Below are 13,050 nucleotides of genomic sequence, written 5' to 3'. Positions count from 1 at the left end.
ATACGATCGGAAGCTAACTAAATTAACGAAATAATAACGGAAAATCGCACCCCGTCGCATTTTTTTTTTAAAAAATTAAATAAACTAGAACTTAATTACCAAATTTATAACAAAAAATTAATAATTATTATTAAAACTTTTAAAAAATAAAAACATTACTTAAATAATATTAAAAACCTCGTAAAAGTTTATATAAACTATAAAAACCTTATAACATTTATTATTAATAAAGAATTAAATAAACAATAAATACGATAATTAAAATTCCTATTAAAATTTAACTTCGTTATTATCTACCGTAGGGGTAGTAATAACGATAAGGCCAACGCTTTAAGCCGAAGGCTAAACCATTAATAAAACGTACCACTAAAAATACGCACGATTTTTACCTACGATAAAAATAAGAACCTAATACTATTATAATATATATAAGCTACCTATAAAGTATAACTTTACAAAGAATAAATTAAAAAATTTAAAAAATATACCCCTAAAATAATAAATAAGCTCCACACTAAAAATAAACTCAAATACCATCACGGCAAAATCGATATCCCCGAGCAGTACTAAAACGAATTCATTAAAGAACTCTATACACACCTAGCCCACGAACACCAAAGAATCTTTAAAACTTAAAAACGAATTAATAAGTAATTCGATTATAAGAATTTTAATAAATAAATAATTAAAGTAATTAATAAATATAACCTTTATAACAAAGTTAAAACCGCACAATACTAACTATATAAAGAATTATAACCTATACCACCGCTAAATAAAGCTTAAAAAACAATCGTACTAAACTTTATTATTAAATTACCACCGTTTAAAAAACCTATAACTAAAGTTAAACACGATAACGTATTAATTATTATTAATAAACTTATTAAATATACTTACTTCCTACTTTATAAAAAAGTAAGTAATATAAATAACTTAATATATACCTTTTTTAAAACTATTATTAATTAATATAAATTATTAGAAATAATTATCTCCCAACTAAAATAAATTATTTACCGCTAAATTCTAAAAATCCCTTATAATACAACTTAGAATTAAATATAAATTATTTATAACCTACTACACATAAATCGACGAATAAATAGAACGTATAAATTAAACGCTTAAATAATATTTACGATATTATATTAATTATAAATAAAATAACTAAGCACGATTATTATCTATAATATAATTCGTATATAATAACGCGGATAACGAAACTACGCACATATTACCTTTTAAAATAAACTACGGGTTTAACCCCGACATCACTCGAATACCGTTAAAAAAAGAGTTAATACCGATAACGATTATTTAAATCGAAAAATTAAAAAAACTTTAAATATCGTTACAAAAAAACCTTATCTTTCTTTAAAATCGAATAAAGAAATACGCCGATAAAAAAAATTAAAGGAACCTATCTTAAAAAAAGGAGGAAAAGTTTATATCCTCTAACGAAACATTAAAACTAAACGACCTAGTAATAAATTAAACTTTAAAAAGATTAAACTATTTAAAATCGTAAAAATTATTTTAAAAACTAACTACCGATTATCGCTATTTAAAATAATACGGATATACCCTATTTTTATATCTTATTACTCGAATTAGTATTAATAAACGTAAAAATCGAAACATAGCTAAAAATCGAAATAAATTAATACGAATACGAAATCGATAAAATACTCGATAAAAAGCGAAACGAACGAAGTTAAAAATACCTCGTTTAATAAAAGGGTTACCTATTAAAAAATAATACTTAGGAATTTAAGAGATACTTAAAGAACGCCGCTAAAGAACTTCGGGATTTTAAAAAACGGACGGCAAGGAAAAGTCTACATCCGTCCTAAACCAGTCGATCACCCCAAACCTACCAAAGCTGTAAACGTTGGTTACGGCCTCGGACTCCGCGCGCTCCTACGTCTCCAGCTCGTCTAGAGAACGAAGACTACGACGAGCCATCTCTGCACCTCGAGTTACTAAGGACTCCCGCTGGACTCTAATTTTCTCCAAACGGAGAAAGGCTTCTTGAGCTGCCCGATGAGCTTGCTCCAGAGCCGCGCTAGCCTGACGAAGCGAGTCGCTCGCTTCCTGCTCTATAAGACGAAGAGCCCGAGACTCGTCCACAATACGCGACATCGTAGAAATAGACGTCCCCGAGCTATTATAAGACACGCCTAAACGAATATACTCCCGATATCGATTAGAACCTTCTATTATTTTACACGTCTATTTTCGTAACGCATATAAAGAATAAGGCGGGACCTTAACCCCGAACTCGTTAATAAGCGCTATCAAGTTATAGCGTTATTCCGTTTTCTTTAATTTAAGGCGTTAAGCGGAAAACTTTTTAATACGACCCGATATTATAATAAATAAATATTATAATAAAATAAAGAAAGTAAGGGAATTTATTTAAACCCGGTAAAATAAATAAGTAAGGGTATTTAAAGAACTTAGCGCTTTAAAAATAAAATAAATAAGAAAGAGGAGATAGTATTACGACCTAACCTAATTATACGGCCCGGACTTATTTTACGAAAAGGTACTATAATATTCCGTAAAAACGCTTACCTACGCGACTAGCTAAATAAGACCGTAAATAGGAAATAGAAACCGGTATTACGGACTATATAGAAAGCACCTCTAGAGATACTTAGCCGCGAATAAATAAAACGAACACCTATAATAAAACCTAGGGAAGAACTTCGCGAATAAAGACATTACGTAACCGGCTCACTAGATTACCGACTTAATTAAAATGAGCTACTAATTTAATAAACTAACGGCTTAGGGGATTACTATAGGAGTAATAATAAATTATTAAGCCAAAGGATCGGTAAAAGAAAGATTAAATATATAACCACGAATATTTCCTATATATTCTATATAAATACTCTTTACTTTAATAATTAATTTAAATATTAATCTAATATATTAGTAAAGCATACTACCTTAACGAACCTATTACACTTTTTAGTTAAGTTCTACGATTAATTAAGATATTACCTATTATATGAGAAGACCGAGTCTTCTGCACGTTCAAGTACTCTCTTGTCTAAGCTAATATAAACCCCAGTACGTCTAACGAGGTTTCTTTTGGACCCCGATACCCGTTCGTTACACCGGGTTTCGATATAGTTTTTTTGTTAAATATTATTTTAATAATATTTAATCCGCTATTATATTTAATAATACGCGAAGGTTTAAAAACAACGCTTTATATATTAGCTTTTAATTAATAAGAGCCGGTGTAAGCTCTAAAACTTCTCGGTAAGCTCGTACGATTAAGGTATAAAGAGTAATCTCTTTTTCGAATCCTTTTCTAAGGGCTCGTTATGCGAGTTAAAGCTTATTTAACAGAGTTTTTAAAACCTTAATAAGTTACTTTTTAGCGTTTTTACTTTTTATTTATATAAAAGAAATTATTATTTAATCCGTAAAATATTATACATAGTTTATTATTATATTAAAGTACGAGTTTATAAGGTGGTATATTTCGTTTTATTTCTTTTTAAGTCCGATATAGTTAAAATAAAATACCTCCGCACGGCCGGAAAGAATATCCGGAAAGATTATATAGTACTAGTTTTTTAATATATTTAATCGTCGGTGTATTTTAATAAATATTTATACTTTATTATAAAAAATATTATATAGTTTATCGGTATAGTTCTTTTTTTTATATTTTTAAAAACATAACGACCTTATTTAATCGATTTTACCGTTATAAATAGCTCGGCTTAGAGGGATATCGTACTCTATAACGTACGCTAGACTAGATAATTATACGGTCTAGTCCGGCGGTATCGGAGTCGGAAAAAGAAAAAGGACGATATCTTACGACGCTTAGGTACTTATAAATCTCAGGTTGGACGTCGGGCCTAGAGTGTCCCGTAGTATCGCGAACGATTGCTCTATACGGAAACTAGGTGTTTCTCGCTTAGGCGGCGGTTGTTCGACTGTTTGTTTTAAAGAAGAGTGTAGAACATCCTCTTTTCGGGTTTCCGAAGTCGGTTTTATCGGTCGGTATTATTAATGTATAGGAGCGGCCGGTAATACTAAGCTTACGAGCTTAGCTTTAAAGGATCCGTTCGTTTTTATATTTAATTATAAAATAATATATTCCGGGTTATACGATATAAATCCTGCTTTTTAAAAACCTATTTAAATATTTAAAACGGTAAAAATCGCTTAGAATATTTTTAAAAACGCTAGTAAAAAGTCTTCCTTTAAGATATAAATAAGATACGCTCGTATAAGACTTTCGATTTCTTTTTTTATACGACCTTTTTAATATATAAAAATAGCTGATATTAAAAAGTTAAAGCTTATATAACGAATAAAAAAGTATATAAAGTATAATAATCGAGTTTTTTTATAATAAAGCTTAAAAGCTATTAAATAATAACTTTTATAGCAGTTAAAGACTAATAAGCGATAAATATTTTTTATACGAGATTTCGTATACTTATTAAAGTATCGAATCTAGTCCTCGCTTTTTTTGTTCGTAATTTAGCCGTTTTTAATAATTACGATTACTTAATTTTTTAATAAGAAGCTATTTTCGTATTAAAAAAAGAAATACATTTTCTTAATAAATATAATATATAAAAAAATAGCGTAATTATATAATTCAACGCTTTAAATAATTATAACTTATTCTTAATTCTTTTATTAAATTACTTTAAGCTTCTCGTATTAATCGGAGGTTATAACGATTATATTAAACGAGATTTAATTTATAAAAAAACCGGTCTCGTTAAAATTATAAATATCCTCTTTTTTTTAAATCTTATATTTATTAATTATATTCTATACGAGGGGTAAATTACGCGCGATACGCGTCGGGATCTTTATAAAAGACTCTTTAATAATCGATTCTTCGATTAAAACGCGTTCGGAGGTATAATTATTATTATATAAAGTTCGAAGCTTAATTAATGTTAACGCGTCCCGCGTCGCGTTAACGGAATAATCGATTCGCTATATCTTTTATATCGTTAAGCCGAGGAAGAAACGATCGTAAATTTAGATTAATTATATATCTTATAATCGCCCCTTTTTTTTAAATCTGTTAACTTTCGAGATTTCGTAAAGATTTCGCATTTTATAAAGAGACCGAGCCGTTAGTTACGGAGGGTTATATAAAGGATTTTATATATTAAAGCTATACGCTAGAAACTTAATTTTAAATTATTTTAAAACGTTTAAAGAGCTAGAAATATTTATTTCTCTTTTTAAATACCCGCTATATTATATTATAAAAGAAATTAAGTATAAAGGTTATTTAAATAAAATATAGCGAAAGTATTTAATTCACTTATATATTTAATTTACTTATAAAGTACGTTATTTAATTTTATATCTTTTTTATATATTTGCGTATTATAACCTGTTTTATTATAAATACTATAGCCCTTTCCACCGGTCGCCCTTCGTTTTAATAGATCCCTCGTTCCGTATTTAATAATCGCTAGACGCTTCCTTTTTACCTTCTCGTTTTATATCTCTTAAGATTTTTATATAATAAAGGCTCTTTTAAGTTAAACGCGTAATTTTTTAATTTCTTAACGTTTAAAAAATATTAAAATAGCTTTTTATAAGGGTTATTTTATATATTATTATATATTTATTTATTATTATTTAATTATTAATATTTGAAATTAATATTAAAAAGTTTTTTTTAATAAATAAAGACTTTATTTTTAATAAAAATAAATTCTTTAATCGTTTATTAAAGGTTAAATAACGTTTAAAGGTTGAAGGTATTAATTATTTTTAAACGCGACGAATTAAATATAAACGTTTAAAGACGTATATTTAATTTATTAACTATTTCGTTCGAGTAGTAAAGTAAGGTTTTTTATTAGCGTTTTAATATACTTATCGAAGTGTTAAACTTAGTTTAAGCTCGTTTCGTTATTAGTTTAGCTATTAAAAGTCGGTTTAATTATTTAATCGCTTGATAAGTTATATTCGCGAAATTAGTGTACGATGTAATATAAATTTTAAACGATTAAAAACGGCGGAATATATTTAATAGCCGTTAATTATTCTCGATTATTAAGTTAAACTAATTTCGTTTTTTATAACGATTAGCGTATATTACGATAATATAATAAACGCTATTCGAGTTTTAAAAAAAACTTAATAAAATATACTTAAATTTATATTAATAATACGAGAGAGTATTTAAACGTGCAATAAAAAAACGCCCTGTCGATATAATAAGTAATAATACTTAATTTATAAGATAATAATAAAAGTGGTCTAGCGAAAAGATTTATATAATAGAGTTATTAAAGTTATTTACTTTATTATTATAGTGCGTTTAAACATAACCACTGCGCTATAAAGTAAAAGCTTTAAAAATAACTAGACGATTATTTTTATTTAATGCTACGCCTTAAGTGTTACCCCGCGAGAGACTAACCTATTAATCGTAATATTTACTAATAAGTTAAATTAATACTTAAATTAACTAATATATCTTATAAACGAATATCTCACATAAGCGAATGTTTTATTCTTTTATACTCTTTTTAATAAAATATAAGTTAATTTTATTATAACGTATTTAATATATTAAAATTAATCGGAATCCTTATCTTTAAATACTTTTATATTATTCTAATAAGTGCGCGTATTATACCCGGGCTTGCCGCAGATTTTACAGCGTTATAAACGTGTCCTAAACGTCCTCGTATAATTACTCCTTCGACGCGATTCGTTTTATAACTATTTATTAACTTTTTTTTAAAACTATATCTTTTTTTTGATTTATATACGAAGTAATTTTCTATCTTATAACCGTTTCTTTTTTATACGGCGGCGCCGGCTAAGTATTTTATTTACCTTTTAAAATATCGCGTTCTTATTTTCTAAAAGAGTAACTCGGTATACAATATACGTTATAGCCTTTACGATCTAGTTAAAGCTAATTAAAATAGATATTAAAAAGCTATTTTAATATCGTACGATACGGTTTCGAACGTATTTAGTTTAAGATTAAGCCTTAATCGAGTTATTTAAAGTTTTTAATTCTTAAGGAATAAATAGGCCGAAAACGTTCCCGGAAGTATTAAAATATATAGCTTTATATTTAATTATAAAATAATATATTTTAAATTATATAAGACGAGTCTTCTTTTTTAAAAGCTTTTTTATATATTCGAAATATTAAAAATCGCTTAGAACGCTTTTAAAAACGTTAATAGGAAGTCTTCTTTTAAAATGTGGATAATATATTCCCGTATAAGATATCTAATTTCTTTCTCGTACACCCTTTTTAATATATAAAAGTAGCTAATATTAAAAAGTTAAAGCTTATATAGCGAATAAGAAAGTATATAAAGTATAATAATCGAGTTCTTTTTATAATAAAGTTTAAAAGTTATTAAATAGTAATTTTCGTAACCGTTTAAGATTAAAAAGCGATAATAACTTTTCGTATAAAACTTAATATATTAATTAAAATATTAAATTTAATTTTCGCCTTTTTTATTCGTAATTTAATTATAACTTATTCTCGATTCTTTTACTATATTACCTTAGGTTTTCCGCGTCGATCGGAAGTGGTTACGATTATTTCGAACGAGATTTAGCTTATAAAAAAGCCGGTCTCGTCGAAATTATAAATATCCTCTTTTTAAATCTTATATTTATAAATTATATTTCGTATAAAGGTAAATTACGCGTAATACGCGTCGGGATCTTTATAAAAAACGTTTTAATAATCGATTCTTCGGTTAAAACGTGTCCGGAGGTCTAGTTATTATTATACGAAGTTAAAGGCTTAATTAACGCCGACGCGTCCCGCGTTTCGTAAATTAAATAATTAATTCGCTATATCTTTTATATTACTTAACCGGGGAGGAAACGATCGCGTATTTAAATTAATAATATATCGAATAATCGTATCTTTTTTAAAATTTAATAGCTTTCGAGAATTCGTAAATATTTCGCGTTATGCAGGTTAATTATTTCGTTTACGCTATAAGGTTTTCGATAAGACGTAATAGATTAATATAGCCTTTCGTATACTTAAAATTAAAACTTCTTAAAGCGCTTAAAGCGTTAAAATTATATCACTCTTTTTTTAAAGTTATAATATTTTTAGACGTAAAAGAATATAAAAAAAGGTTAAAGCTATAAAGAAATTTATAAAAGTAAGATATTCGCTTATGTAAGATATTCGCTTGTGAGATACGTTATTAAAATAAAGAGTGTTTATATAAAATATATAAGAAATTATTTATTATTATATATCTCGTTTCTTCTTTATTAATTCTAATTAGATCGTGGATCACATATTCTTATTTTCGCGATCTATAATCCGTTGGCTCGCAGGATCGTGACTTCCTATTCTTTGATCTAATGATCCATCACGTGACCTAGGTTAGTCATCCGTCCGATGGCGCGGTCCTGGCTTATCCAGCTCTAGTCATCTAGGCCTGGCTGTCTAGTCCGTACTGCTTACTTAGTACTGTCGTCGTTACGCTGTCCTGTGTTCTTTCCTTAATGACCGTCATCGTGTTCCTAGCGAGTAGGTCCGTTATCTTTAGTGGGTCGTAAGCGTTAACTAGGTAGGGCTAATTTATGCTAGGTTTCGTACATGCTTCGAGGCATTGTAGGACCGTACTGGAAGTGGGTCTAGGTCGTATGGTTAGGCTAAGTTATAATAGATAAGTATTAACTTAATTATGCTTATTATAAAGCCGGTTTTATTAAAATTTCATTTATTTTTATTTAAAATTTTATATTTAGTTTTAATATTCGCGATTAATATAAACTAGTTAAAAATAATACTTATATTTTTATAAAAAACTTTTTAATAATTATATTAACGGTTTCTTTAAGTTTTAAAGTTTAAGATAATGTACCTTATAAGCGAGCTGCGTATATAAGCGAGCTACGTACTTTTAATTAACTTTTTTATAATTAATTTTATATTAACTTTTCTCTTTTAATAAGTATAGAATAAACAAATTAAAAAGGGTTTAATTTAACGCTTTAAGCGTTTTAAAATAACTCGAAATTAAGTATACGAAAAGTTATAGCGATATATCATGTCCTAGAGTTGACGTTACGTAGCCGACGACGCGGAATTCGATCACGATCCGAAATCTTTATAAACTTTCGAAAGCTTTCTAATTTTAAAGAGGAATTAATTCTTTAATATATTATTAATCTAAATACGTAATCGTTTTCTCCCCGGTTAAGTAATATAAAAGATATAGCGAATCGATTATTTAGCTTACGCGACGCGGGACGCGTCGGCGTTAATTAAGCCTTTAACTTTATACGATAATAACTAGACCTTTAAACGCATTTTAACCGAAGAATTAATTATTAAAAAATATTTTATAAAAATTTCAACACGTATTACGCGTAATTTATTTTTATATAAAATATAATTAATAAATATAAGATATAAAAAGAGGATATATATAATTTTTAACGAAACTAGGTTTCTTATAGGCTAAATCTTGTCCGAAATAATCGTAACCACCTCCGATTAACCCGGAAAGCCTAAAATAATATAATAAAAGAACCGGGAATAGGTTATAATTATTTAAGGCGTCGGATTAAACGGTTACGCTATCCTTTCCTATATTATTTTTATTAAAGGATTAAATAATCGTAATTATTAAAAATAATTAAACCACGAATAAAAAAAGCGAGGACTAGATTCGATATTTTAATTAATATATTAAGTTTTATACGAAAAATCGTTATTACTTTTTAGTTTTAAACGGCTATAAAAATTACTACTTAATAACTTTTAAGCTTTATTATAAAAAGAACTCGATTATTATACTTTATATATTTTTTTATTTATTATATGAGTTTTAACCTTTTAATATTAATTATTTTAGTATATTAAAAAAGCGTATAAGAAAGAAATTAAAGGTTTTATACGAGCGTATATTATTTATATCTTTAAAAAAGACTTCTTACTAACGTTTTTAAAAACGTTTTAAGTAACTTTTATCGTTTCGAATATATAAAAAAGCTTTTAAAAAATAAGACTCGTTTTATATAATCCGGAATATATTATTTTATAATTAGATATAAAACTACTTATTTTAATACCTCCGGGACGTTTTCCGGCCTATTTATCCTTTAAAAATTAAAAACTTTAAATAACCCGATTAAGGCTTAATCTTAAACCGAATACGTTTAAAACCGTATCGTATAATATTAAAATAGCCTTTTAATATTTATTTTAATTAGTTTTAATTAAATTATAAAGTTTATAATATAGGTTATATACCGAATTACTTTTTTAAAAGGTAAGAACGCGATACTTCGAAAAATAAATAAGATATTTAGCCGGCGCCGCCGTACGAAAAAGAAACGGCTATAAGATAGAGGATCACTTTATATATAAACTAGAAAAAACCTGCAGTTTTAAAGAAAATAGTAATAAATAATTATAAAACGAATCACGTTAAAGGAGTAGTTATACGAGAACGTTTAAGACACGCTTATAACGCTATAAAATCTACGGAAAGCCCGGGCATAATATGCGTACTTATTAAAATAATATAAAAACCTTTAAAAATAATAATTATTAATATATTTAATTAATTCTAAGCGTTATAATCGAGTTAATTTATAACTTATAAGGCTTAATAATAAAAAGTGCGTAGCTCGCTTATAAGGTACGTTACGATTAATAAAGCGTTTAACTTAATACTTATTAACACGGTCATCGCCGCGCGACTTAATAATTATTATAATAACTTTTATTTAATATTTATATATTACGCCGCTTATATATATTATTTAATTTATTATTAAAAAAGTTTTAAACGCTTTTAATTAATAAACGTAGAATAAATTTATAATATAAAAATATTAACGAAAAGCGTGTAAAAAACTTAATATAAAGATTTTATTAAAATAGTAGGAACTAAGGTTTTCTATACTACTTTAAAGGGGGTGCCACATACCTACGCGCACGAACCTCTTTTTATTTTATAAAGAGGGGGTATACGATGCCCCTTATAGCTCGCATTAAAGATAGATATAAATAATAAAATATAATAATATAACCTCGATTAAACTTAAAACTAGTACGTATATACGAAAGCTTATTTAATATATTTAAATAAATCGAACTTTAAATTAATAACGTTAACGGTTATTTAATTACTTTTATATATAAATAGCTTTACTTTTTTTTTTATAATAACTTAATTAAATAAACCATTAATCCTTTAATAACGAACACGAGAATAAATATACTAGATAATATTAATATAATTAATTCGATTAAATATTTAAATAGTCGTCGCGATTAATACTTTAAACTATTACGAATAGCTTTTAATTTCGTTTTAATTTAATTAATATTTATTAAATACGAGAGATTATTTTCATTATCGAGCCGATTATAAGTTAATTCTCGCTTTAAGCTTAATATTATAATCGTAGATATATTAATAACCTTTAAGTTTAATATAAAGTTAAAATTATTAAGGATATTAATTTATTATTTCTTTTAATTATTAAAGAGTAAAATTAATAATAATTAAAAGGTTTTACAATAAATAAGTTTAAAAAAAGCTGTTAATTAACGTAAAATTAATCATAAAAGTAATAATAATTAATTAATTATACGTTAATTAATTCGTTAATTAAATAATAACATTAAGTTTAAAGTTATATATAAAATAATAGCAATATTAAAATATATTATAAAGGAAAAATATAAAAAGATATTTAAAATAAGTGTAATTTCTTATTATCTTATTAATAAGAAATACTTACCGCCGTTTTTAAATAAAAGTTTTTTTTAACTAGTTATTAATATAAAGATTTAAATAAAGGCTTTATATCGCATAAAGTGTATATATCTATTATATTATACGTGTATAGCGCCGAAAAAAGACAGGTGAAGTTTTTTAAATGAGATATTAGTTGTCTATACTAAATCTTATTTAATCGACATTTAAATTAAATCATTAAAAGATCTAAAGAAGTGAAGAATAACGGGTGTGCCTCTCTGCTTATAAATCATGAGTTCCATCCATCGGCATGAGTAAGTCATAAACAGTTCCTACCCAGCCCCGTGCTTCACGCACCGCCCTCCCTGCTGGTGTAGTCTGTCAATGTACCAACAATAGTAGACCTATGATCTAAGCCTTGGCGAGACCGCCGAGCGCCTGCAAAATGCCCAGGACGGCGCTGTTTGCGCCGCCACTCGCGGCGCCCGCGGCCCCGCCGGGGCTGATGCCGTTGTTCTTGTCGGTGAACTTGCAGGCAATGTCGACGGGCGGGTTGGACGAGGAGCGGATGGCGTGGCTGACGCGGGCGGCGGTGCAGGCCTCGCTGGTGTGGAAGGTGTAGACGGCGCCGTTGATCTCGGGCTTGAGGTGCTGCACGTGCTCCGTCGGCGCGCAGCCGTTGAGGTTCAGGTGGTTCCACAGCTTGTTCGCTTTGATCGCGTGGCCCATGTCCTGCGCCGTCACGTACCAGTACTGGACCACGGGCTGCGGAGTGTGAGCGAGAGTTAGCCTTTGTGATGCAAGTATATATGCTGGGGAGCAGCGGGAGCTTGCGATCTATCTCATTTCACGTACATCATTGGTGACCTTCTCCCATGTGTTGTAGCAGAACACACCCGGGGGGTTGGACGCGGGGTAGCCACCGCCGCGGGGGAGGATCTCGGCGGTCTCATTCGTGTCAGGCGCCGCGAGAGACTGGGAGGCGAAGAGGGTTGCCAAGGTGGCGAATGTTGAGAAGGAGCCAAACATCTTGAAGGAAGTAGAGGATCTTGAGCTTTGTGGAAGTGTTGCAATGATCTTGGAGGCTAGATAAGTGTAGGAAGCTTGATGTTCGAGATGTGCTTGGTAGGTTGTTTGAATTGCAAGAGTAGAGAGACCGCGATTTATAGCCGCATCCTAGAGTTGCGATACTACTAATACGTCACCGATTACTCGATCTCCTTACTATTCCTGGCGTTATGGTGTACGTGCTGTTGAATGCCTCTTCCGTCCACAGACGGCCCCGGTGGGAACGCCTCACTACTAT

At 28.6% G+C, this 13,050-nt stretch overlaps 1 protein-coding gene across 1 annotated transcript; it reads right to left on the bottom strand.

Moving 5' to 3' along the window:
* Nucleotides 1-12,155: 12,155 nt before the first annotated feature.
* PG994_005345 (uncharacterized protein) lies at nucleotides 12,156-12,773 on the bottom strand (the record flags this gene model as incomplete). Its single annotated transcript, XM_066856754.1, has 2 exons — nucleotides 12,156-12,509; nucleotides 12,600-12,773. The coding sequence occupies 2 exons, from the start codon at nucleotides 12,771-12,773 to the stop codon at nucleotides 12,156-12,158; spliced, it is 528 nt and encodes a 175-aa protein (XP_066716023.1).
* Between the last annotated feature and the right edge of the window lie 277 nt (nucleotides 12,774-13,050).

Source organism: Apiospora phragmitis, assembly GCF_038363925.1.
Source record: "Apiospora phragmitis strain CBS 135458 chromosome Unknown utg000006l:1.0-5683423.0:1.0-5690449.0, whole genome shotgun sequence".
Taxonomy (NCBI): domain Eukaryota; kingdom Fungi; phylum Ascomycota; class Sordariomycetes; order Amphisphaeriales; family Apiosporaceae; genus Apiospora; species Apiospora phragmitis.
This window is presented reverse-complemented; position numbering and strand designations above follow the sequence as displayed.